At 36.2% G+C, this 23,686-nt stretch overlaps 1 protein-coding gene across 1 annotated transcript; it reads left to right on the plus strand.

Moving 5' to 3' along the window:
- The first annotated feature begins 4,719 nt into the window (after positions 1–4,719).
- spag7 (sperm associated antigen 7) lies at positions 4,720–22,985 on the plus strand. The gene is made up of 7 exons (XM_028798160.2): positions 4,720–4,864; positions 9,430–9,497; positions 9,584–9,672; positions 12,976–13,060; positions 16,913–17,002; positions 21,798–21,954; positions 22,261–22,985. The coding sequence occupies exons 1-7, from the start codon at positions 4,780–4,782 to the stop codon at positions 22,371–22,373; spliced, it is 687 nt and encodes a 228-aa protein (XP_028653993.1). The 5' UTR covers positions 4,720–4,779; the 3' UTR covers positions 22,374–22,985.
- Positions 22,986–23,686: the final 701 nt, after the last annotated feature.

Below are 23,686 nucleotides of genomic sequence, written 5' to 3' on the forward strand. Positions count from 1 at the left end.
AACTCCATTTCAAATCCACAAACTGATTTATTTGAAGGGAAAGCAGATAATCAAGAAAACTTAACTGAAATTTTCAAGTACATTCAGTTGCAGCATTCAAGTGTATCCTGCTGACACTTTGTTTACTTCCATCTGATCTGGCCAAAGTTCATCTCTGCCAGAACTGTATCAAAGCCCTGGGAATCCATGGGAAGAAACATTGCCAGTCAAAAACTGAACAATTGATACACTATATGTCAAACATATTTTTCACTATTACATCTAAATAATATACTGTATACAAATGTTTGAGATGGGTATTATAAAACCATCAATAATACAATTATTGTTAAGACAATCTTTGAATTGAATGAAAACATAAAAAAAGAGTTTGGAGTGAATTTATTGATGTGACATTTACAACCATGAAACTAAGTAACAACCACAACACAATAAATAACTGCAAAATAATTTGTAAATAGATCAAGTGAAAAACTGTAATAATGTTCATTCATCCATCCAAACCCACATGGTGAAGTCCTTGCCTTCTCTCCCTTGGACTTCAGCTGAGTGTTTTTCCTCTGTTTCCTCATCATCATCTTCTACTTAATCATTGGGCCAGCTTTTGGTCTGATATTGTGCATCACAGCATGCAATACCAGCACAGAAGCATTCAGGTAAAAATCTATGTCCTCCTGATGCTTTGTATAGGCATCGAAAGCACATATTCCAAATCTGTAGAGTGTGCTCCATAGCACTGCACATCCTCCACTGTGTGCCATTACACCTCCCCTCAACCATGGTTTGGGCTTCAGCAGTGTTAGCGAGCATGCATTAAGGATATATCTAATGTCCCCCAAAACAAGGTTAAATTTAGTGACATAATTGAAATTAATATTATCAACATTGTAATAGCAGTTGTAATCTTGAATTTTCCCGATTATGTAATGAGTCTTACCCACCCTTGGTTAAACACAAACCTTAGCCACAGGGTTGGTAGACATGTGCTCTAACTGATAGCAAGTGTGTCTTTTAAAAGATACAAGAGTGATGTTTAGCATGGGACTATCCTAATTGGGCCATTAGTGATTTCTCTGCTTTTTATTTTTGATGAGCAGCCCTTAACTTTTGTGGGAAGAACTGCAGACAAGATCCACATAAATAAGCCTTTTTTGAATAACGAATGTCTGGATAGTCATCGACTTATGAACAGGTTTCTGTAATACTTTGGTCAAGAATGATTTTGAGAAATATTAATTAATGATCAATTTTAAGTGAAAGTTAATGAAATACTAGGCTTTATGATATTTTACAAAACTGTCCCAAAGTCTACAAATCACAAGAAGGATAAAGAAGCAATAGGGAAAATCTAGAAATAAATGATAAAATTGTGAGGCACAAGTTATGATGTAAGATTTAAGTTGCTGAATTACTGCAGCCTAATCAAATGAAGATTACAGAATGACATGACAGGATTGTTTTAATATTTAGAAGGATAAAGACTAAGTGTGGTTAATGCCAGCTGTTGCAATAAAATTTTTCTCACAAAGTACTAATTGTCGTATATTCACAAACTGAATTTCTATAAAAAGAAAATGGCTATTTTGAAAAAAAAAAAATGTTGAGATTCAGAAATCTTGAAGTGACTACATTAAATAACATCATTTAATAATTCATTGAATGCATCCACAATCCTCCGCGTGATACTTCAGAACATTTGTGAAAAATGTGTCCTTTTTATTCACTCAAATGTACAGCATTTGTGCCAATTTTGTATGTCACCATGTATAAAGGCATTTGCTCCATTTTCCAAAATGTTCTTATCGAGAAACTTTTTCTAAAGGACCAGATACAATCTATCCTGCTTTCACTTCCCCCATAATTTTAAATACTTCTAATCTGTTTTTATTAGCTACCAAATCCTGTTTAGCAGCAAATCCCAGCACGTTTCAGTACAAGACAAAGATCAACCCTATGCTCTAGCGAATATTAGGCAAATTTTGATGAAAACCAGCATTACACCCAAACAAAACTTGCCAATCCTAATATCTAATTTATCAAATTGAGTTTTGAAAGCATCCAAATTAATACTGTCTACCACCCTATCTAATAACTTATTCTATGCAGTTATGATTCTCTGTGTGAAGGAAAAACTTTGAAACATATACCCCGTGTTCTCGTTTTAAAATTACAGCTGGAAACCACTGTATTAATTCGCTTAAAAATTTTAAAACAATTCAATCACATCACCTCTTAACTCCCATTTGTTTAAATTGAAAAGGTTCAACTTTTTAATTATTACTCATAACTTACTCTCTGCAATGCAGTCATAGAATCAGTCTAGTCCATCCCTTCTCTTTTAACATTTATAGCACTGCAATGTCGTTTTGTTATATGGAGACTAAAACTGTACTCCAAATGAGGCATTGCTAGTATATTGATCATTTCTGTATACTGTATTATCTGGATGGAGAAAGTGAAGATTCCATGTTTTTTCATGCCAATATTTGTACTCTGCTTGCATATACAGGGTAAGTCAAAATTATGTTAACATTTGAATGGTGGAAACAATTTATTCATAAAACATACTTCATATGTGCAAGATGATTTACAGGAATGTCTCAAACTGTTTGCCATCATGTTCAACACACAAAAACCAATGAGCAACAGTACCATTTAAAGCCAAGTCACATTTCATGAGGAATAAATGATACCACAGTCCTTATTCTGTCCTTCAGGTCACTGACATCATGAACTTTCATGCTGTACACATGCTCCTTCACCATACCTCATAACCAGAAATCACAGGGTGAATCAGGGGAGTGTGGAGGCCACGGCAATGGTCCACCACGACCTATCCATCGACCTGGAAAGGTGTGGTTGAGATAAAAACAAACAATTAGTGTTAACCTAATTTCGATTCACCCTGTATTTCAGGAATATTACGTTTTATTAGCCACATTAAAGACAGGTAATAGAATTAACAAATATGTCTCTTGCTCTACACGTACATACAGCACCTTTTCACAGTATCCTTGCATATCCCAATCTCTCCTGCCCAACACTCCCTCTGTTGAGTGCATTTCCGTAAAGCCTGCTTCTCAGACTGTCATTATTTTCAAGACGCCTTGCTTCCTCCTGTCTGCTTTTATATTTCCCATCTTTGAAGGTGACTCTGAGCAGACCTTTTATGCGGTTACTCCTCCTAGTGTGTCTTACACTTGCATCTTCACTTTCAATCACGACATCAAAGCCAAACTGCCCAATCAGATTTCTCTGAGAGACAGGATATACATAGACCTTAGTGTTTTATTATATAGTAGATACGTGAATAAAGCGTAACTTTTCCTCCTGTCTGTTCTGGTACTGTATGCAATTGCCTGGGTTATGTAAAAGGAAATGAGAGGTATTTAACTGCAGGCTGGTAAGAATAATCATTTAAAGGCTATGGATAGGATTTGAGACATTCTGCTAAGGTCTACATACTAAAGAGTACAAAGGGAAATAGCGTCACCATACTATCCTACCATGACAAAAGTCCACTTCAACTCGTAGGTCATTTTCAAAAGGTGTTCTTTCAGACTCACCGCTATTTATTCACATGTAACAATTTTATTTCCTATGTATAATAATTTTAAGTAAATTTACTCATATTAAATTTCATCTGCCACACATTTCCCAAAGTCTGAATTCTGTGCTTGTCCATCTGTAATTATGTGATTCCCTCTGGATTAATCGTTAGATTAATGCAAATTTAATCAGCTGCAAGGAGGAACTTCACTATATTGTAATATATGTGTCAATATTGCTATTACTACTAACTACTACTATTATTACCTCTACCACTAGTTGGTAAGTGTGGCCCAGTACTTTTCAGCCTCAGTAGATAAAATGCATGAACAATAACAGAACTTTCTCAAACCATCTTCATCCAATTCAAGGTGGCAAGGGACTGGAGCCTATCCCAGCAGCCCTGTGTGCAATGCAGGAAGTGCAGTTTCAGAGCTGGACCCATTCATGCACACAACCACATGGGGTTACTTCAGCACTTCCAATTTACTGTACTGTACATAACCTATAGAAGAGCCGACTACAGCAGACCCAGGACTAGTATCCGTAACTAGTTTGGGAGCAACGAAGAAATCCCCAGAAGTGCCAAAAATGTTGTTAGAGGAATGTTGACCTGGTTATTCAAGTGCAGTAGGTTAACACCATGACCCTAACCAGGACATACAACGTCACCAGAGTGAAACTGAACAAATGCATTGGTTTGCATAAATACAAATGCCTCTTAAATGTGTGCTGGAATTCATTTTAACACCAAAAAGGTGTTATATCAAGTAAAAAGGATTTGACTCCAACTCTCTCCCCCTCTCATTTGGATTAAGGCAGGTTCTAAAACAAACAGAAAATGGATGTTCAGACATATTTGTCCTTCCCGTCTTAATGTCATATTTGATGAAATTATGCACCAACTTCATCCACTGATACTGGAACTCGAGTATGTGACAAACTATTCCACTAAATTACTAAATAAATTGTTTTAGTGGTGTGCATAGATAATAATAAAATTCAATTGCTTACATAAATTGGCCTCTTGCAGGTGCCACATTCCAAAAGTAAACCCACAAGACTCTAAACAAGCGTCACCTCAAAACACGCCAAACGAAATTCACGAACAGCGTTGGGGGGATGCGGCGCCTTTTAGAAGCCCGCGCAATAGCCGTCGGCCGACAGTGCTTGGCGCGCATGCGTCGACGCCTTTAAGGCACGCGACACGGATTTGTCAGTCAGTCCAAGATGGCGGACCTCTTGGGTTCAATTTTGAGCTCGATGGAGAAACCTCCTAGCGTCGGAGATCAGGAGAGTCGGCGAAAAGCCCGAGGTACGTAACAAAACGTGCACTAGGTCTTTACAAACATCGTAGAAACTAATGAGTAGTCATAGAACCCCCAGTGCTACCGAAAACCCACATTTTTAACGGGCCGTGTTCGACAGCTGTCTTTTGCGACATTTGCTGTGATAGGGCCCACCTCCCCGAATCCGCTGATTGGCTGTACACTGCAGCACATGCCTTTGTGTGCTTGGTGCGTGTGTCTGTCGATCACTGAAGTGTTTTAAATATTAATATCGCAGCTTTCTGGGAAGCTTTGTTATGGTGTAAAGGGACTTTTTAAGATGACTATAGGCAACCTTTCTTTGTTCAAAAACGCACCTTGCTATAATTAGTAAAAAAAGACTGAAAGTCTAGAGTTATGGATTAATGATAACTATATAGTATAATATCACTCAGTTCTGCAAAAACATGTTGCGGTCATTCAGTCAAAAACATCCTTAAAAGGTGTTCTGGGGTGTTTAAAAAAAGAAAGGGACACTCAAGTGCCGTCTCGGGTGTAACTGAATTGATTACGGGATATAAGCAGTGGAAGTGTTCTGCCCCATCTGGTAGCTGATATATAAAACATACAGTAACCTACACCGGGTTGTGTAAGTGCAGCAAACAAAAAATGGCTTTTCTCTGGGTTCGGACGTGACCTCAAATATATTTTGAGTGCTCATTTATTTAATCCATCTGTGATAAGTAAGAAGCTGTATGAGTTTTAACTATTCTGTTTTGTTAGAGAAGTCTTTAGTGCAAAATATTCTCCTTCAAAAAAGTTTTGTGAGTTTTGTACTTGGGGCTTTAGCAAATACACTCATTTTGGACAGTGTGTGTTACACTCGTATGCTGCACAGTGTGGATCCAACACAAATAAAGTTCTGTGTATCTATCTAAAATCATTTAGCTAACAACTGGGAAGGAGTAGAAGGGAACATATTTGGTAGCACAGTCCCTAAATAAATGATGGTGATTTGCAATATTTTACAAGTTATTAAACTAAAAATTTATTAGGCAAAGAGTTTTAATTGCTTTTGTGTAACTCCTTGCAGATATTCATGTTAATAGGCACAATAGTCACTGATATATAAATCTCTACTTCAGTGTTTTAAAAATAGTTGTTCCAACGGTGCATTATTTCTCAACCTGTTTTTGGATATAAAAGAATATTCACCACATAATAATCCATCCCTTTAAATGTAATGACTCCAAAGAAAACTCTTACTTATGTTATTGGCTCAAGTGATTATTCACAAAAAAAGAACAAGGGATGTAAGCAATTCCACATTTTGCTGGCACCACTGTCAAAAGCATATTTTAGCCTGAAGAACCTGAAAAAAACTAATAAACCAGCAGAAAACATCAATACATTTTTTTAGACTCATGCCAGTGTGTTATGTCTTAAGTTTAAATCTGATAACTCGCAATACACAGGATCTTTATTATAGATAGATAGATACTTTATTAATCCCAAGGGGAAATTTACATACCCCAGCAGCGGCATATTGATAAAGAAAATATTGAATTAAAGAGTGATAACAATGCAGGTATACAGACAGACAATAACTTTGTATAATGTTAACATTTCCCAAACCCAGCACACCCCCCACATGTCAAGGAGTTCTGCATAAGTATACCCAGTATCATCCTATTCTTCTTACTGGGGTGTAGTCTACTCAAAAGCAGAACAAAGTATTCCATTTATTACAAGCAACTCCTTGTAAGCCCATAAATAACTCCTTAGCCTTCTTCCAAGAAGATCTAAAGTAGAAATTCAGTCTCGAACAGCAGCTTACTTTACCTTGAAGAAGTTAAGAGAATTTAGGCAGAAGAAAAACAGATGAGCGTCATTCAGAATGCAGCATACCTTGAGCTGTAGACGTCTGTATTTGGAGAAAATGGAAAAGATGTGGCTGAGGAATTGTACCTTTTAAGACCCTTTCTTTTTTGTGTGGCATGTCAAAAACAAAAATTCATTTGGGTGTAGTGCATACCGGATATTCCTAAACTGTCCTTTTATTTAATTCAGTGTATTTCTGTTATATGGTGCCATTCACTGTACACACCATTACAAAGAGCGAGCGAGATTAAAATATTAGCTAATGTTAAGTGTGACTTGTACATTATAATGTACAAAGCAAATATACATAAATTCAAAAGAGAATACAAGAGAAAGGTATTCCCACACCGAAAAAATTTAAAAGAATGTTATAAAAAGAGTATTTTGACCATGGTTTTTACATCAGCTTTGTAGGCTACACTGAATGAAATTCTTTGTTTTTAATTTATTTCTACTTTTGTTGGGTAGTGTTGGGTCTCTCTTTTCATTAGACATTTTGGACTTAGAAGTGTTGTTCAATTACAGCAGCTTGTAGAAATGAAAATAATACTGCATTGCTGCCATAGTTTAAGCACTTGGAATTTGCTTTGGGTTCTAAATTCTTGTTCATTTTGTGAGTTTGTATTTTGTGAGCAGTTTAGTATAATGGCTGTTGATATTCCATAGGCGCTGCTGCATATGGCAGACAACGTATCCTGGACAGAATCTCCATATTTATTAAATTTTCTGAATGCTTATTTACACACTAAAAAAGATATAAGTGAATTTTAAATGGTACATTCAGGAAAACTAATATATTCCTGTGAAAACATACTCTGAATTCAGCTGGAAACTACAGTGTAAATTGAACATGTGATTATAATAAAAGTTCGACTACAGGACAATTGTGAGTAATCTGTTAACATTATAGTCCAACTTGCAGTTAATGCATTATACAATACAATAAAAAGATGGGTGTTAATTTCAATTACATGAAACAGTGTTATGTAAATTACACATTGAAGGCGCTGTTATTAACATACAGAAAATATAAAGTCCAATGCACACACAGTGTCCAAGGTTGGGTCCTGCCTTGCTCACCCAGCATAGACTCAGTTCCCATAACGCCAATTTAGAAATATTTCAGTGTAACATAACATTCACAAACCTGTTTAACCTCTCTCTGTAATTCTTATAATGCATATACATTTGCACATCTTAAATCACTTGCTCCACACGTAACAATTTGTGTTCTCACAAATACACATCACATTTTAACAGTAGCGTGAGGCAAAGTATTGTGCCCTGCTATAATGAAGCTTAATTTCACTTCCTGCAAAATTGTCTTGCTGTTAGGCTTCAGAGAAGAAAGTATAATTCAGTAGTTTAACTACCAACTGACAGCTTTATCTGCTTTTTCAAAACACTGTAACACCTAAGGTATAACAAACAATAATACATAACAAAAATGATAATCTGTGTGTGACACATTATTGAAACCTAATGTGATATGCAGTACTTTTAATTTCAAATAAATTTCCTAATTGTCACAAATAAAGTGAATAAATCACAGCAGAGCTCCATGCAGCGTTGTCTATGTATTCTGAATTAAGGGATTCTCCCCACATTAGGGGTCTCATTCCTTTGCTGTCAGTCCTATTTAAAGACAGTAGAATTGAAGGACATGATGGATTGCAGAGAGCTTTACAAATCACTGGACCACAGGCAGATCCGTGTGCAGATGCTGATCTGTGTAGTGTGTGTCTCAGTGGAGTAGAGGCATCAGCATCAGAAGTCTCATTCTCTATAAACTGAGCCAGCAAAGATTTCCACCAACCCTCCTCAAACAGACAAGGCATATTTGGAAAATGAATAAATATGACTTTGGCACAGTATTGAGTATTAAAAGGACTAAAACAAAAACAGATTACCATAGGGCAAAACAATCTAAACAAAATTTGTTCAGTACGTACACTTACTAAGAGGTGAACAGTGAATGGTAAAGAATCCTGATCATGCCAGACAAAGAAATTAATGTATCAGTTTGAAGTCAGTCATTTTTCAAGATTACTGTCTTCTTGAATATAAATTTTGATGTCTTCTTTCAGGCACTCTTAATTGAAATGAAAACTGAATAGAAAACCTATCAAGTTTATGTATGACCTCTAATGAATGATTAAAAGTTTATTATATTGTTAGTGTTCACTTGGGTACTGAGGAGTTGGACAGTTCAGCTAATGTAAAAACTGCTCTTACCATTTGACTTTGACTTCCTAGCATTTTTCATTTATGTTTGTGATTCTGTATTTATTTCTCTTAAATAGACTAGGAGTGCAAATTCAAGAGTGGCGTTGTCTGCCTTTCCTGTGTTTGTGTGTGTGTTTTAATATAGCAATGCTAAGACTTGCAGAACTGTTTTTTTGATGTATCATTACCTGGAATTGCATTTTTGGAGATTACTGTGGCATGCACCATAAACTTTTACATTTTGAAAGTTATTTCAATTTCTTTCCATCGTGGACATTATTATAAAAATGTGTTGATATTGTATGGTTGTTAAAGTAAAATTTCACTCCGTTACTATAAAGAGAGTTTAATAAAAGTGTTGTTCCTGCCTTACGCCTGATGTTTGCCGGGATAGACACCAGCTTCCCTGTAAGACCGGTTTTGGATAAGCAGTCTTCTAAAATGAATGGATGGAATATGTTACATACTAGATTTTTATGACTAATTGTGTAAAAACATCTTTCAGAGCAAGCTGCACGCTTGAAAAAGATGCAGGAGGAGGAAAAAAAGAAAAAAGCAGACTTCAGAAAGAAGGTAACTATGGAACTGGCTGTGTAAAATGTAGTTTCAGCTTAGATAAAGCCACGCGATTTGAGAGTAATCATTTTCCACTGTTACAGATGGAAAAAGATGTTTCAGACTTCATCCAAGATAGTGACTCCAAAAAGAAGAAGTACCAGCCCATGAACAAGATTGAGAGGAGCATTCTGTAAGAGTCATTTATTACTTAATTGAGATATTCATCTGCTCAGAATACTTAATTTTCCGCATTTATACTTGCTTGTCTCCCCACACTTTACAGCCTGACAATTTTTGACAGGTCATAGCCAAACAAAGAGATTATGGTTTAGTAGGTTACCTCAGTGTGGAGGCATAATTGTCCCTTGCCTTAGCCTAGTGCTGGTTTCTAGATAGTGGAGCATCATTAACAGTTCACATGAAACAGATTTTGTAATAAACTAAATGTTTCATTTAGTACCATCATTGGCACTTAAGAAAAGGTGATTGGTCAATAAATTTCTGATTCTACACAGAAAGCAAACCCTTTGTCCATGGCTCAATTATAGCACAGATAGCCTCAGAACTGTATTGAGAGCCCATGGTAGTTTTTATTGTTCAATTAGTGGTTTATTGTCCTGGGAGAAATGTTTCTTTCTGCCACAACAAAATCATTCCCCTGTGTAGTTTTTATATAGTACAGTATAATGTCTTAGCAAAGTTATCCAAGTTTGACTTTTTTCTGTTCAAAAGTGCATTCTTCCATTTCAATCTACAGCATTTTATAATTTATTCGTTATTTACATGATATTGATTTTACAGTAAGTCTTTTATAACTGAAATGTTTTATAATAAAGTAAATTCTGTATCATCTTAAGTTATTATTCATGTTTCTGAAAGTGAAAATTATTTGCTTTGAAGTTTTAGTTTTGAGTTGGACAACTTGAATAAACTGGTGAACCATAATTCCACCCTACTGCATGTTATTATTCTATTTTACTTTCACATGGAAAAATAAGAACTATTGTTTTGTCCACCAATAACAGTACAGTAATCCCTCACTTATCGCGGGAGATAGGTTCCAAGGCCGACCGCGATAACTGAATTTCCACGAAGTAGGGACACCATATTTATTTAATTATTAAACGTGTATTTGGACGTTTTTAAACCCTCCCTGTATTGTTTACAACCCACCCTTTACTCTGTTAATAACAGGGACAACTGCTAAACAATATGAAATCGGTAGATAAGATTACACTTACTGTATAGCGAAGTACACGTAGCTATATATGACATGATGATGGTGATGAATATGCTGCGCAGTAAAAATGATGACGATGAAGGTGATAATCCCCTGAATGCAGTAGCAAGAGCACGTTAATGCTGAATGAGTGAGATGAGACTTCCTGGTTAATGCAGCACTCCGTCGCTGAGCCAATCAGCAGCACACAGGAACTTAACTGCGTGCTCTGATTGGGTAGCTTCTCAGCCATCTGCCAATAGCATCTCTTGTATGAAATCAACTGGGCAAACCAACTGAGGAAGCAAATACCAGAAGTAAAAAGACCCATTGTCTGCAGAAACCCGCGAAGCAGCGAAAAATCTGCGTTATATATTTAGATATGTTTACATATAAAATCCGCGAAGTTGTGAATCCACGAAAAGTGAACCGCGAAGTAGCGAGGGATTACTGTATTCAGGATTAATGTAATTATGTGGAAAAAGTAGGCACACCCCATGATTTTTATTTATTTATTTTTTTTAACTCCAAGATTTGGTCTTCATTTAAATATTATCTTTAGATTAAGGAGATATAACAATCATCAAAGTACATTTACATTATATAGTCCATCGTATAATTTTAAATGAACATGAATGCAGAGTTCACATTTTGGGGTAAAATAAGCACACTCCTACATTTATCATTACCTCAAATACCTAAAATTAGAATTGGATATATCAGATCAGGTGAAAATGATTAGAACATTATTAGAGAGGATCTCAGAGGAACCTGTCTCATTTAAAACTTGCACATTTATGTTTGGTTTGCTCTTAGTAGTTGAAGTGTGTCTTATCAGGTCTAGATGAAAAGAGTTCTTTAAGACCTCCAGAAATAAAGTTATGGATGCTTATGAGTCTAAGAAGGGATTCAAAAAGATCTCCAAACAATTGGAAATCAGCCATTCAGCTCTCTGAAAGATCAACAACAAGCGGAGAAGAATTGAAATAACTGCCAACTTGGCCAGGCCACCTCAGCAAATTCAGCCTTAGAGCAGAATACAAGGTGCTGAATGAAGTCACCAAACATCCCAAGAACCCAAACATTTCATCACAGGACCTTCGGGAAATTATTACCATTACTGATGTCAAAGTACATGAGTCTACCATTAGAAACAGGCTGTACATATTCGATCTACATGGGAGGTGTGCCAGGAGGAAACCTTTGTTTTCCAGAAAGAACATCAGGTCAAGGACACCAAGGCACACCCCAGGACATCTGGAACCATGTGTTCAGGACAGACAAGGCATTGAGTTGTTTGGCCACAGTATCAAAAGACATGTTTGGCAAAAACCAAAGATGACATTTGACCAGAGGAACTTGATACCAACTTGATACCATAGTTGAAATGTTCCGGTTTGGGCCTGCTTTGCTGAATCATGGCCTGGGCATCCTCCATCATAAAATCCTCTACAACTTATTCATTGTACTAGAGGTTGCTTGATAATGTAAGATTATCTGTCAGAAGAATGAAGCTCAACTAAAAGTGGACTTTGCAATATTACAGTGACTCTAACCCTAACAGAATATCCACCAAGATCTACCAGAATGGCTAGAAATAAAGACATTTAGGGTTCTGTAATGGCCAAGCCAAAGCCTGGATCTGAGTCCCATTCAGGTGCTGTGTGTGTGTGGGAGGGGGGAGAGGTTTGAAATGGGCTGTGCGCACCAGACACCCCACAAACATTGTCCAACTGAAAGATTCTGAATGGAGTGGGGTAAACTAGTTAATGTCAGACACTGGTAGAGAGTTTATCGGAGATGCTTATTTGAGGGTGTTTCTGCCAATGGGGGCAATATCAGTTAGTAGAGCCAAGGAGTTGTACTTACCTCTTCATTTTTGGTTGAATAAATTCTTGCAAAGTTTACATTTTTTCCCCCAAATTATATCACCTTCATCTAAAGAAACTGTTTAAATGAAGGTCAAATCTTTATGTCCACATATGGTAAAAAAGAGAAAACGTTTAATGGGGTGTACATACTTTTTCACATATTGGTACGTTATTATTGTATGAACAGGATATCTTCACTTAACTGGTAAATTGTAAAAATCCTGAACTTATCTTGTTACACAAGGCTTGTCTGCCTGGAAAATCAACCAGGGCCCGAGTGCTATAAACCAGCAATGCTCACTGCATGTATACCATTCCATCCATGTGTTTATTTGTGACTTCACTTTTTACGATATACAAACTAATTTAGTTTTAATTCACGTATTTTTTTGCCTATTTTTAGTCATGATGTTGCAGAGGTGGCTGGGCTGACGTCTTTTTCATTTGGAGATGATGAAGAGAGCCGGTATGTCATGATCTTCAAAAAGGCAAGTCTTTTTTTCCTCCTTTTTTTTTTTTTTTTTCTTTTTTTTTTTTCCAGCATAAACCAAGGAATGGTTATATAGGGAATTTCCTTAATGCTTTCTCCTTGATATACAACATGCCTAATGGATACAAAGAAGCATTTTAAGTCCTGGTCCAAATGGAAAACCTTTTAACACCTTTAACACTTTTAGCCAAGTTCTTTATTGTCTGAGTAATTCACTTTATTGAAATTTAAACTGATGTGTATACTTTTTAATATCTTCACCTGGGTAAAATTTCAACTTTTGTTATAAGAAATTTAATTTGATTTTATTAACCTCACACCACGCATGGAGAAGGCAGACTAGCATTCTTGGATGGCTGGCACAAGAATGGAGTTGGTAGAGTGTGGATCTGTGTGGTCGGAATCAGTTAATGTTTTAATGATAAGTGTAGACTAATTAACATATTTTCTTTTAAGTACTAGCTGGGATAATTTGAATTTTACCAAGGGAAATGGCTGTTTCTCTGTTATTTGTATACTTAATTTTTGATTGATTTTTTTTTTTTTGCATAGAAATGTGTGTAATTTGCTGTAAGTCAATTGCTATGCAGATGGAATACTGGTTGGACACTGTTGGGAACCTCCAAAAAAAAGCCATCGGATTGTCCATTTTTTAAAACTGTGTCACCATCTCCATGCTCACTTGCAGCTGAAAGTTGGCAACACAGGGATGATCCTTACACTTCAAAATGCAATTTTCACTTGAGGGTGAAAAATGCCTAATAATGAGAAAAGTCCACATTTTTGTCTACAATGCTGGCGGTAATCACAGCAATCTGTTGTGCAGCACACATCACTGACTTATTTTGATCCTCATGGTTATAAACCAATCCAATAAGACAAATAAGAAGCATATATAAAAGAAAATTGAATAATAGCTGGTTGACAAGGGTGATGTTTGATCAGAGAAGGTGTCTCATAGGTCTCTCTTCTGAAATTATGCATTTAATAAGTTAACAAACTGCAAATCAAAAAATAGATGGTCATTTAAAACTACAGCCTAGTGGTGCAGCAAAAAAGAAAAGAAAAAAAGAGATAGAAACAAAAAACCCTGTTGTACTGAAAACTATACCAGACTTTATATATAAAAAAAAAAAAAAATTAAATAATTTATTTAAGTATGTACTAGCCTCAGTTGAGACCACAAGGTGTCTCTCCTCTTATGAAATTGTAGATTTAATTAGTTAATGAACTGCAAATCAAAAAAAATGATAGTCATTCAAAGAAAGGGCCCAGTAGTGTAGGAAAAAGAAAAGTAGAAAGGGACAAAAACAAAAGACTCTTTGTGCTAAAAACCATACCAGACCTTAGAGAAAAAAAAGCAAGTGATGTGCCTCATTTGGGACTCCATGAGCAACCCTTCGTTTGACACAAAGTCAAACCAGCGGTACCCAAGAATTCTGAGGAGACTCCATACCGAAGGAGTCCAGTCTTCATCACAGGTCACTGAGTAGCTTCCATGTCTCACAATAGCAAGACAGGAAGCACCAGGACTTTAAAGACTTGGACCTTCGTTCTTTTGCATAGATATCGGGAGCACCACACGCCCCTTTCCAGCGACCTCATGGCCCCCCATGCTCTCCCACTACATCTACTGACTTCACAGAGTCACCAGAGACATGAATATCTCTGCCAAAGTAAGTAAACCTCGCAACACAGTCACCGCTCTCTCGGCAGACAGACACACTGCTGATGGCTGTGCCCAAGAGGTAATCCTGGAGTTTTTGACATAGACATGAAATACCAATAATGTGGCCGTCAGTGAGGTAACTGCAGGGGGGTGGGGGATATAACACCAAGCCAAACCAGACTGCAGAACCTCTTTTAGGTCTTTTACTTTTTGTGGCCCCAGAAAACTCCATTACATATCACCTTTTTATCACAAAGTGGCATAAGCCTTTTAAAAATTTTCAGTTGATTTCGTTAACTGCAATATGAAAACAAAAGTTGAATACCTGCAGATGTGATGTTGCACTCATCAATTTGTTACATTCATTACAATTCACAAACAAACAAAAAAGAAAGGTGAATCTAACTAAATAAAAGTTTGGGACCTTTTTCTACATTAATTCCTGTACCTAATTTATTATTTGCTTATGCCATTTTCATAATTTGTAAGTATATGCAGTCGTCTGTTGAGGGTGTATTCAGCAAAGTAAAAGTTACAAAATGCAATGATAGATTTGAAAAAAAAAAAAACCAACAAAAAAAACTTGGCTTTCCGTTGGGGGGGGGGGGGGGGGGGGGGGGGGGTAATGTCCACCCTGCAGACACCCATGACCTTGACTTTTTATGGAAAAAAAGAACAGCACAGCATATGATACACAGAAATGATTGATGAGCTGATGAACAGAGATAACAGTATGGAAAAATACAATCAAATATTTGAAGGCATGTCATTCAGCTGAGAGGTCTGCTTGTGTACTTCTCAGCAACCTATTTGACTGAGAAAAACAGTTGTAAAGGTAAACTCTCAGAGAGTGTAAGGTAAGAGTGTATCGCAGCAGTATTACAAAGGCACAGTACTTGATACACGCTTGTCATCTGAATGAAAAGTAGAAAGACCAGTTTATAATTTGATTAAGAAAAATAGCCAGTAGCTAAATGAGACTATTAGATCCACCTTTAAGTGATGGTCAGATAAAAATGTGGAGTGCAGATGTTTCAAAACATACAATTTTTCTGTGTGAAACTTGGTAGTCCTAGTATATGATGATTACCTGCAGAAGTGGCTTAGTCTTGTTATCTGTGATGTCATTTAATAACTGTTAGCCATACAATAGCTTAACATTTTGTCTGTGTACAAGAGGAGGCATGCTGACTCATTGGCTAGTGCTTATGTATGCAGCAAGGAAATGACTCAAGAAATAATGCCAGCACAGTTTTTCGGGAGGAGAGGGGTGGGGGTGGGCTTCCTGGTTTTAAATACATTAGATAAATATATTTCAGTTGCTGAGAACGTACTTAAAATTGGAAATTTGCCAAAATATACTGCAATTGAAAATGGTGACTGCAAAAGCCTGGCATAGCACTTCAAAGTAAGAAGTAAAAAGTTTGCAGTTGTCTTTGTATTACAGTTTTAATGCAGCTCATGTTAATGTTCTTCAAACCAAATTTTAACCAGTGTTATACTAAATCAATCAAAATACTGAGTAGTTTAGTAAAAAGGGACCTACTGGTTTTTATTTGTATATTCTGAGATGTGTAGATGCGATTAATAAGGAAACAAAATTTGAATAAATCGTGAAACTCGAGTGAATAGTGTGTATGAAGACATTGATGAGAAACTGCATTAAAAACAGAAACCAGGAAGCATTTCATTCAGTGGTTCATGGGGTATCTGAAGAAAGACTCTCTCCTTCATTTGTAGTATGTTGAACTTGTGATAAGAATACTCCATTCAGCCCAACAATTGTTCCATCGCTGCCACTTCTGCAATCAGCACATTTTCTTGAATTTTCTTATTATCACGTGAACTGTACAGGATGCTGTTCTCTGAAGTAAAACTTCTAAAGAATCTCACATTTGCTAAACAAAAAGGAAATCAGACAAGATATTTTTCAGAAGTATTATTCCAAATGCAGAAACCATAGTATAACTAAGATGCTCTATCTTTGAATAAGAGTCGTGCTGTTAGAAAGAGTTACCACTAGGTTTCATTTCTGTTTAGCATATAGTATCACAAAATGCTAAGAAGGCTTGTTTATGGATAAATCTTATGTAAATATTTGGTGAGGGTTTTTATTTCATTCATTCATTCTCTCTCTCTCTCTCTCTCTCTCATGTGACCCTTTTTCTGAACTTGTGGCAGGAGTTTGCACCTTCCGATGAAGAGCTTGAAGCCTATCGAAAGGGTGAAGAGTGGGACCCACAGCTAGCTGAGGAAAAGCGTAAATTGAAGGTCAGTTACACTTTACCAAGTTGTCGTCAAACATCAGAAACTGATCCCAACTCTGCTTAGCACAGGAAGAATAGGTTATGAAGACAAAAATATTCAAGAGAAAGGAAAAAACCTTCTAGAAGCTAGAATCTCCAGGAAAATGTTCAAACATTTAAACTAAGTTTGTATTGACTGAAAGAAGCAGTCAACCTGACCTAAAGAAAACTCAACGGAAAACATAAAAATAAGCTTTCATCGTTTAAAATGTTTGCCCCTTAATGTAAGAAGCCTTACAAATAAAATGCATGAACTGGAAGCAGCAGTATCGACTAGGACTATGTTACTGCAGGAATTACAAAGTCATAGCTAAATGAGAGTGATGGAGAGGAATATATTATTGGCTACACATGCTTCAGGAGAGATAAAGAAGGGAGGGGATGTGTCACTATATGTGAAAAATAATATTCAGGCCCATATCTTCAAGTTGGAAGAAGGAAACCTGTCAGAATCACTGTGGGTTAAACTAGTAAGGAAGAAAGCCAGAGATCTGGTTATTGTAGTTTCCTACAGATGGCCAAATTCTGATGGGTTAGATCAGTGGTTGCCAAGTTCGGTCCTGGAGGGACCACCATGGCTGCAGGTTTTCAATCTAACCCTTTTTAATTGAGTGCCCTGTTTGTGCTGTTAATTAACTTCTTTTGAATTCATTATAATTGAATTGCTTTTTTAAGATTTGTTCTCCTGGATTTCTTCATCGTTCCTCTGAATTGCTTCATTTCTTTCCTTAAATGGCACCCAAACAGAAATGAAATGTGAAGTGAGTGAGCCAACAGAAGACCAACTAAGTCAGGGCGTCAAACTCCAACCAATTTCACTCCAACCGGCTGCTTAATGAGGTGCCCATTCCTGTCATTAATTAAACTAGTTCTTTAATTTTGTGGCTTATTGCTGCTCTCGTGGTGCATTAGCAGACATTTCTGAAATTGTTGATTTTCTTTTTTCTAAGAGCACTGTTAAAATGTTTTGGGGACCTGAGCCGATCAGCATTCCTGAGATCTTCACCTTCCTTTATTTTCAGATATTGTATGATGGACACCAGTTGTTTTGGCTCATTTTGTATCTCATTATTGTTTTGCTGCTAATTAAGGAAAAATAAACAATTAAGGGGTCCGAGTCTTCAAGAGCAAATCAATTAAAATTAGTTCAAAAGACGTTAATTAGCAGGAAAAACAGGTCACTAATTCTGAAAAGTATTAGAATGAAAACCTGCAGCCACGGTGGTCCTCCGGGACTGGAGTTGGCGACCCTTGGGTTAGATAATAGCATTTTATTTAATCAAATAACAGAGGATTTAGTGGTCATGGGTGATTTTAACTTTCTAAATATTGATCGGGAAGCCCCTATCAAGAATACAAAAGAAGACACTGAAATAATGCAAATGGCAAATAATTTTTTTTGCCCAGGTTTGTCTCAAACCCAATGCGTGATGATGACTGTCTAGATCTCATCTTTTCAAACAACAACGACAGAGTATTAAAAACAGACTTTATTGATACTTGAAGCAACAGTTATTACAACATAGTAAAATCTGAGATAAATGTACACCAAGACAAAGACTTACAACTTGAGGGAAGCAGTTTTTATGAGGATGAGGGAGTATCTACAAAACATAGAATGGGAAAGCAAAAATTCCAAAAAAAAGTTCATGTCTTCTAATCCATATCCATCTATCCATCCATCCATTTGCCAACCCGCTGAATCCGAACACAGGGTCACGGGGGGTCTGCTGGAGCCAATCCCAGCCAACACAGGGCACAAGGCAGGAACCAATCCTGGGCAGGGTGCCAACCCACCGCAGGACATCTAATCCATATACAAAATAGTTAATTCTGAAAACCAATAGTACATAAAGAAAAAAAAATCAACTGAAATGGATAAATAAGAGCATTAATTAAAAAGTAAAACTGAAAAGATCACTCACTGTACAAGAAAATTTTTAAAACACCAGATAATTTTAATGTAGAAGAATACCAGACACCATAGCAAGAGATAAAAAAAGCACTTGAAACGTCAAAAGAGAAGGCAAAATAAAAATTGCTAATGAAGCCAAGGCAAGCAGCTTTTTCAGCACCTACTCCAGTAAAAAGACAATAAAAGAGAATTTAATACAGTATAATTTAGGTAAAAATGGAGAAATCATTGAAAATGAGGAGGAAATATGAAATGAGTTAAACAAATATTTCACCCAAGTATTTATAAGAAAAACATGGAATGCATCATGCAGAAGTAAGAACAGACTTTGAGCCTTTAGTATACTAAAGACTAATAAAACCCCTAGACTTGATGAGATTTTACCAATTGAAAGAAGTGAAAAGTGTCATCTATGAACCCTTATTAGACATATTTGAGCAGTCACTTCAGAAAGGAGAAATATCTGAGGATTGTAAAGTTGCAAATGTGACTCTCTCATGAAGGGAGACAATTACAAACTAATCTGTCTTGCCATGCAAAATTATGGAAAAAATATTAAGAAAAGTACCTAAACAAAAACAATTGGCTAAATAACAGACAATATGGGCTTATGCAAGGAAGTTCCTGCCAAATCAATCTTTTAGATTTTTTTGAAGAAGCAACCAGAATAGTTGACATAAACCAAGCATATGACATGGTTAACTTAGACTTTCTAAAAGCCTTTGATTCGGTCCCGCACCAAAGATAAATTGTGAAATTAAAAGCTGTAGGCATCAGAGGTAACCTACAAAACTGGATCTCTAGTTGGTTAACCAGCATGAGACAAAAAAAATATAGATAAGCACACAATGCTTCATCTGGAGTGAGGTCATCAGTAAAGTCCCTCAAGGGTCTGTTGGAAAGTGCAAAGTGCTACATATGGGCAAAAGGAACGTTAATTATAAATGCCAGATGGGAGACACATGAAGCAACCTTTGAAAAGAATTTAGGTGTATGTGTTGACACAATTATTTCATTGACTGAGCAATATTCAGAAACAGTTTAAAGGTAAATAAAATGTTAGGTTATATAAAAAAAACTGTTGAATAGATGTCAAGGGACGTTTTGCTCAAATTACAGTATATAATGCAGTAGTAAGAACTCATCTGGAGTATTGTATGCAGTTCTGGTCACAAAAATACAAGAAAGACATAATAGCACTTGAGGCTGTGCAGAGGAGCGCAACAACGTGCATCCCAGGAATTAAGGACATGTCCTACTCTGACAGACTCTGAGAGATAAACCTGTTTAGTCTTGAGCAGAGGACATGGCATGGGGTCCTAATCTAAGTATTTAAAATCATCAAAAGCACTGATAAAGTAGATCCAGCAAAATTCTTTCAGCTCAGGTGTGAATCACATACTCAACAACCATTAGTGGAAATTAAAGGGAAGCGCATTTAAAATTGAAGCCAAGAAGCACTTCTCTACACAAACAGTTGTGGAAATCTGGAACAAACTACCAAGGCATGTAGTTGAGGCAGAAACCTTGACAATCTTTGTGAAGAATCTGAATGAGATATTGGGACAACTTAGTTATTAGCTTAACAAATAGACTTGATGAACTGAATGGTCTCTCATTTGTCAAATTTCTTATGTTCTTGTATTCTTAAATATCTAGCAGATATGGGGAAATACAAAGAACCCCACAGTATGATAGTATTCCAAGACTTGAGTCATAATACAGTAGTATTAAAAAAAAAAAAAAAAAAAAATTCTAAGTATTACAATTCAATTCTGCATATTTCAGTTTGTTGTTGACATTTTATCTGACTGAAGTTAAACTTGAAATCTTGCCTATATATCTAGGATACATACATTAAGAACTCTGTTCTTTTTAATTTGTTGAAATGATTCTTGGAAATCTCAACAGTATTCTTGATAAGAACTTAACACATCAGCAAATAATCTAATTTTAGTTCTGGGTGAGTCTGCTTGATATGCCATTTGTATGTAAAATTGATTGTTGCTTCATAAAGGTAAATTACAATAGGCACATGTATACCATTATTGTTTCCTTTTTTTATTTAACTTTTTTCCACAAACAAAATGCATTGAACACTATACTGATATAAATGTTTCAGCTGAGGTTTCGTATTTGTCTGCTTTGTATTTTAGAATTCACAACATTATATAATCAAAGTTAGCCTACAAGCGCTTCTGTCAGCTGAAGTATGTGATATTTTTTTTTTTTTTTTTTTTTTTTTTTTTTTTTTATAAATATGACAACACATTCACATTCTATGTTTCATGTTACTATCTCTCTCTCTCTCTCTCTCTCTCCATGATAGCATTGTGAAAAAACAAAATAAACCTAAAGACTCACCAAAAATGTGAACAGAGCATTTTGTAGTGGAATCTCTCCAGTCATAAACAACATAGTGCAAATGCTAGTATTGTTTTGATTACTGATACTTGTCCATGTATTGAAACTAGCAAGTTTAATCATAAAGGCAAAAAATGCAGGAAAATAAAGTCGATTAAACACAAATCTGCATTGTGTAGTAGACAGAGCTTATTTTTTTTGTCAAATTTTGAAGAGAAGTTATTTGGACTCCAAGAAACCATTAACTTTTAGTATAATTTTCATTTGAAATTGTTTGAATCTCTTACAGTGGTTTATTATTTGCTAGGAAAATGGTTAAGGGCAGGTAGGTCTGTACCAGTGCTGAGTGTAAACTATAATTTTTCAGACTGTAAGTCAAATGCTTTAATAGCAGAACTAAGAGAATCCCTTGCTGCATCTTTACAGTGCAAGTTTTTCAATAAAAGATGTTGACATCATTTTTCTCTTGTCTTGTCCTAAGGAGCAGGCACAGAGGGAGGCAGAGTTGGAATCTCAAAAAGGCCCAAAAGAAGTGTGTCCCAGCAGCAATTACCGTGACAAATACAGCCATCTGATTGGCACAGCAGCTGCCAAAGATGCTGCACACACTCTAGAGGCCAATAAAGCCTATGGCTGTGGTAAGTGCCAGCATCTTAGAAATCCTAAAGATAATAAACGGATATAGTGTCCTTTTTTGGGGGGTTTACAAGTATAGTTTGGAAGATTCACAGTCATTCCAAACCATTTGTACTGTCAGGATATTGACCAAATGTCCCAGAAACTACTGCTCTAAGGAAATCCGGTATCACTTACTTGCTTTCTTTGCCTATCTGAAACTGAGGAGGGGTTTCAAAAGTATTATTTTTCTACTGCCTTGGTCCACATTGCATGAGATATGTGAACCTTTGGTTATGTTTTCTGAATGCTATCTCTTTCCTCCACAGTACCCGTAGCAAACAAAAGGGACACACGCTCCATAGAGGAGGCAATGAATGCAATCAGAGCAAAAAAACTGAAGAAAAATGAGGATGACTGTGCAGGAGCAAGCAGCTCCTAAGAGAGGGTATTGTGAGCCCTTTGCTCTTTGTTCTGCCTACTTTAAGGGGCAAAAGTATTCCTTTGTTCTTATGTATTATATGAGGACTTGTTTCTTTTAACCCTGTGAGATACTATCATATGCAAAACTCCTGTTAGAAAGTGTTCTGGAAGATAACCATGGACGTAGACAGTTTTTTCAACCAGGATCATTGTTGACAGGTTTTTGTTCTAGAAAAGGAAACTGGTTAAAAACACAATTGTATGTTAATAATTCAATTGCTCAGTTCTTTGAGCAGACCAGCACAATATAGTACCATTGTGGTCTTAAAGAGTTTTAATGGTTGATCGACATTTAAGAATCATTTTTTCTGATTGTACCCTGAGTGAAGCATGAAGAAGGGTTCCCATCCCTCCCTCACTGGGTTCCCTCCAGGCTTGCTTTTTCCAAAGCAAGCACCAAATGGAGCTTTTTTTCCTAAGTGTGACTGTCGGTGTTAATGGAAACAGAGAAAGTCTGGTGGTGGTCATATGTACATGCTTGTTTTATTTTTTTTTTTTGTTATTTCAGGATTGCATATAAATATCAGGGGAAGATGACAGTTGGTTCCCGGTCTAAAATTCTGAACTGAAAGCAATCAAGTGAAAACTTTTTATATTAATTTGAGCTCTCTTAGAGCCTGTCCCTCACCTTTTTAACTGAAATGCCACATCCAAAAAGCACTGAATGCATTTCAGTGTATTTTAATATATTAAATATTTTAAATCCTAACACTAATGTTTCTAAGAATTATACTGTACAAAAACATTCACCTTTCAGGTAATTTTTGTCTTACATGTTGTTGCTCTTCAGAGCAGTTTAAAAAGAGTGGCCTACTTTAGACGTTTCTTGATTAAGCCATCAAGCCTGGAGTTTGAGGGAAATAATTTCCAATAAACACCTACGCGTCTTCTGTTTTTAAAGCAATTACTTTATTAAAATTTTAAATTTGGCTTCTAGTTTGGGCCCAACTACTTCCCATGCAATATCCAATGTTTAGCATTGTGTCTTGATCTTTCTCAGGTACCCTAGCATACCAGGCAGCAGGCTAAATATATAGTAGAGTACCATCACAAACACCACAGCTAAGGTGGGCATGCAGTCATACTGAATAGATGTGTTTTGAGTGGTTTTGGTGTTTTTATTTTGGTCTCCTTTCAGCCATAAGAGACTGTTCTTTCTCGGCTATTGGAGTTTAAGCGGGTGATTGAAAATGCATATCCTTTTGTAAAGGCAGTCATTGTTTGCTTGTAAATGACAACTAATATTGTCCTTTTAGGACTTGTGTAGTAATA

This window comes from Erpetoichthys calabaricus, chromosome 3 (genome assembly GCF_900747795.2).
Source record: "Erpetoichthys calabaricus chromosome 3, fErpCal1.3, whole genome shotgun sequence".
Classification (NCBI taxonomy): domain Eukaryota; kingdom Metazoa; phylum Chordata; class Cladistia; order Polypteriformes; family Polypteridae; genus Erpetoichthys; species Erpetoichthys calabaricus.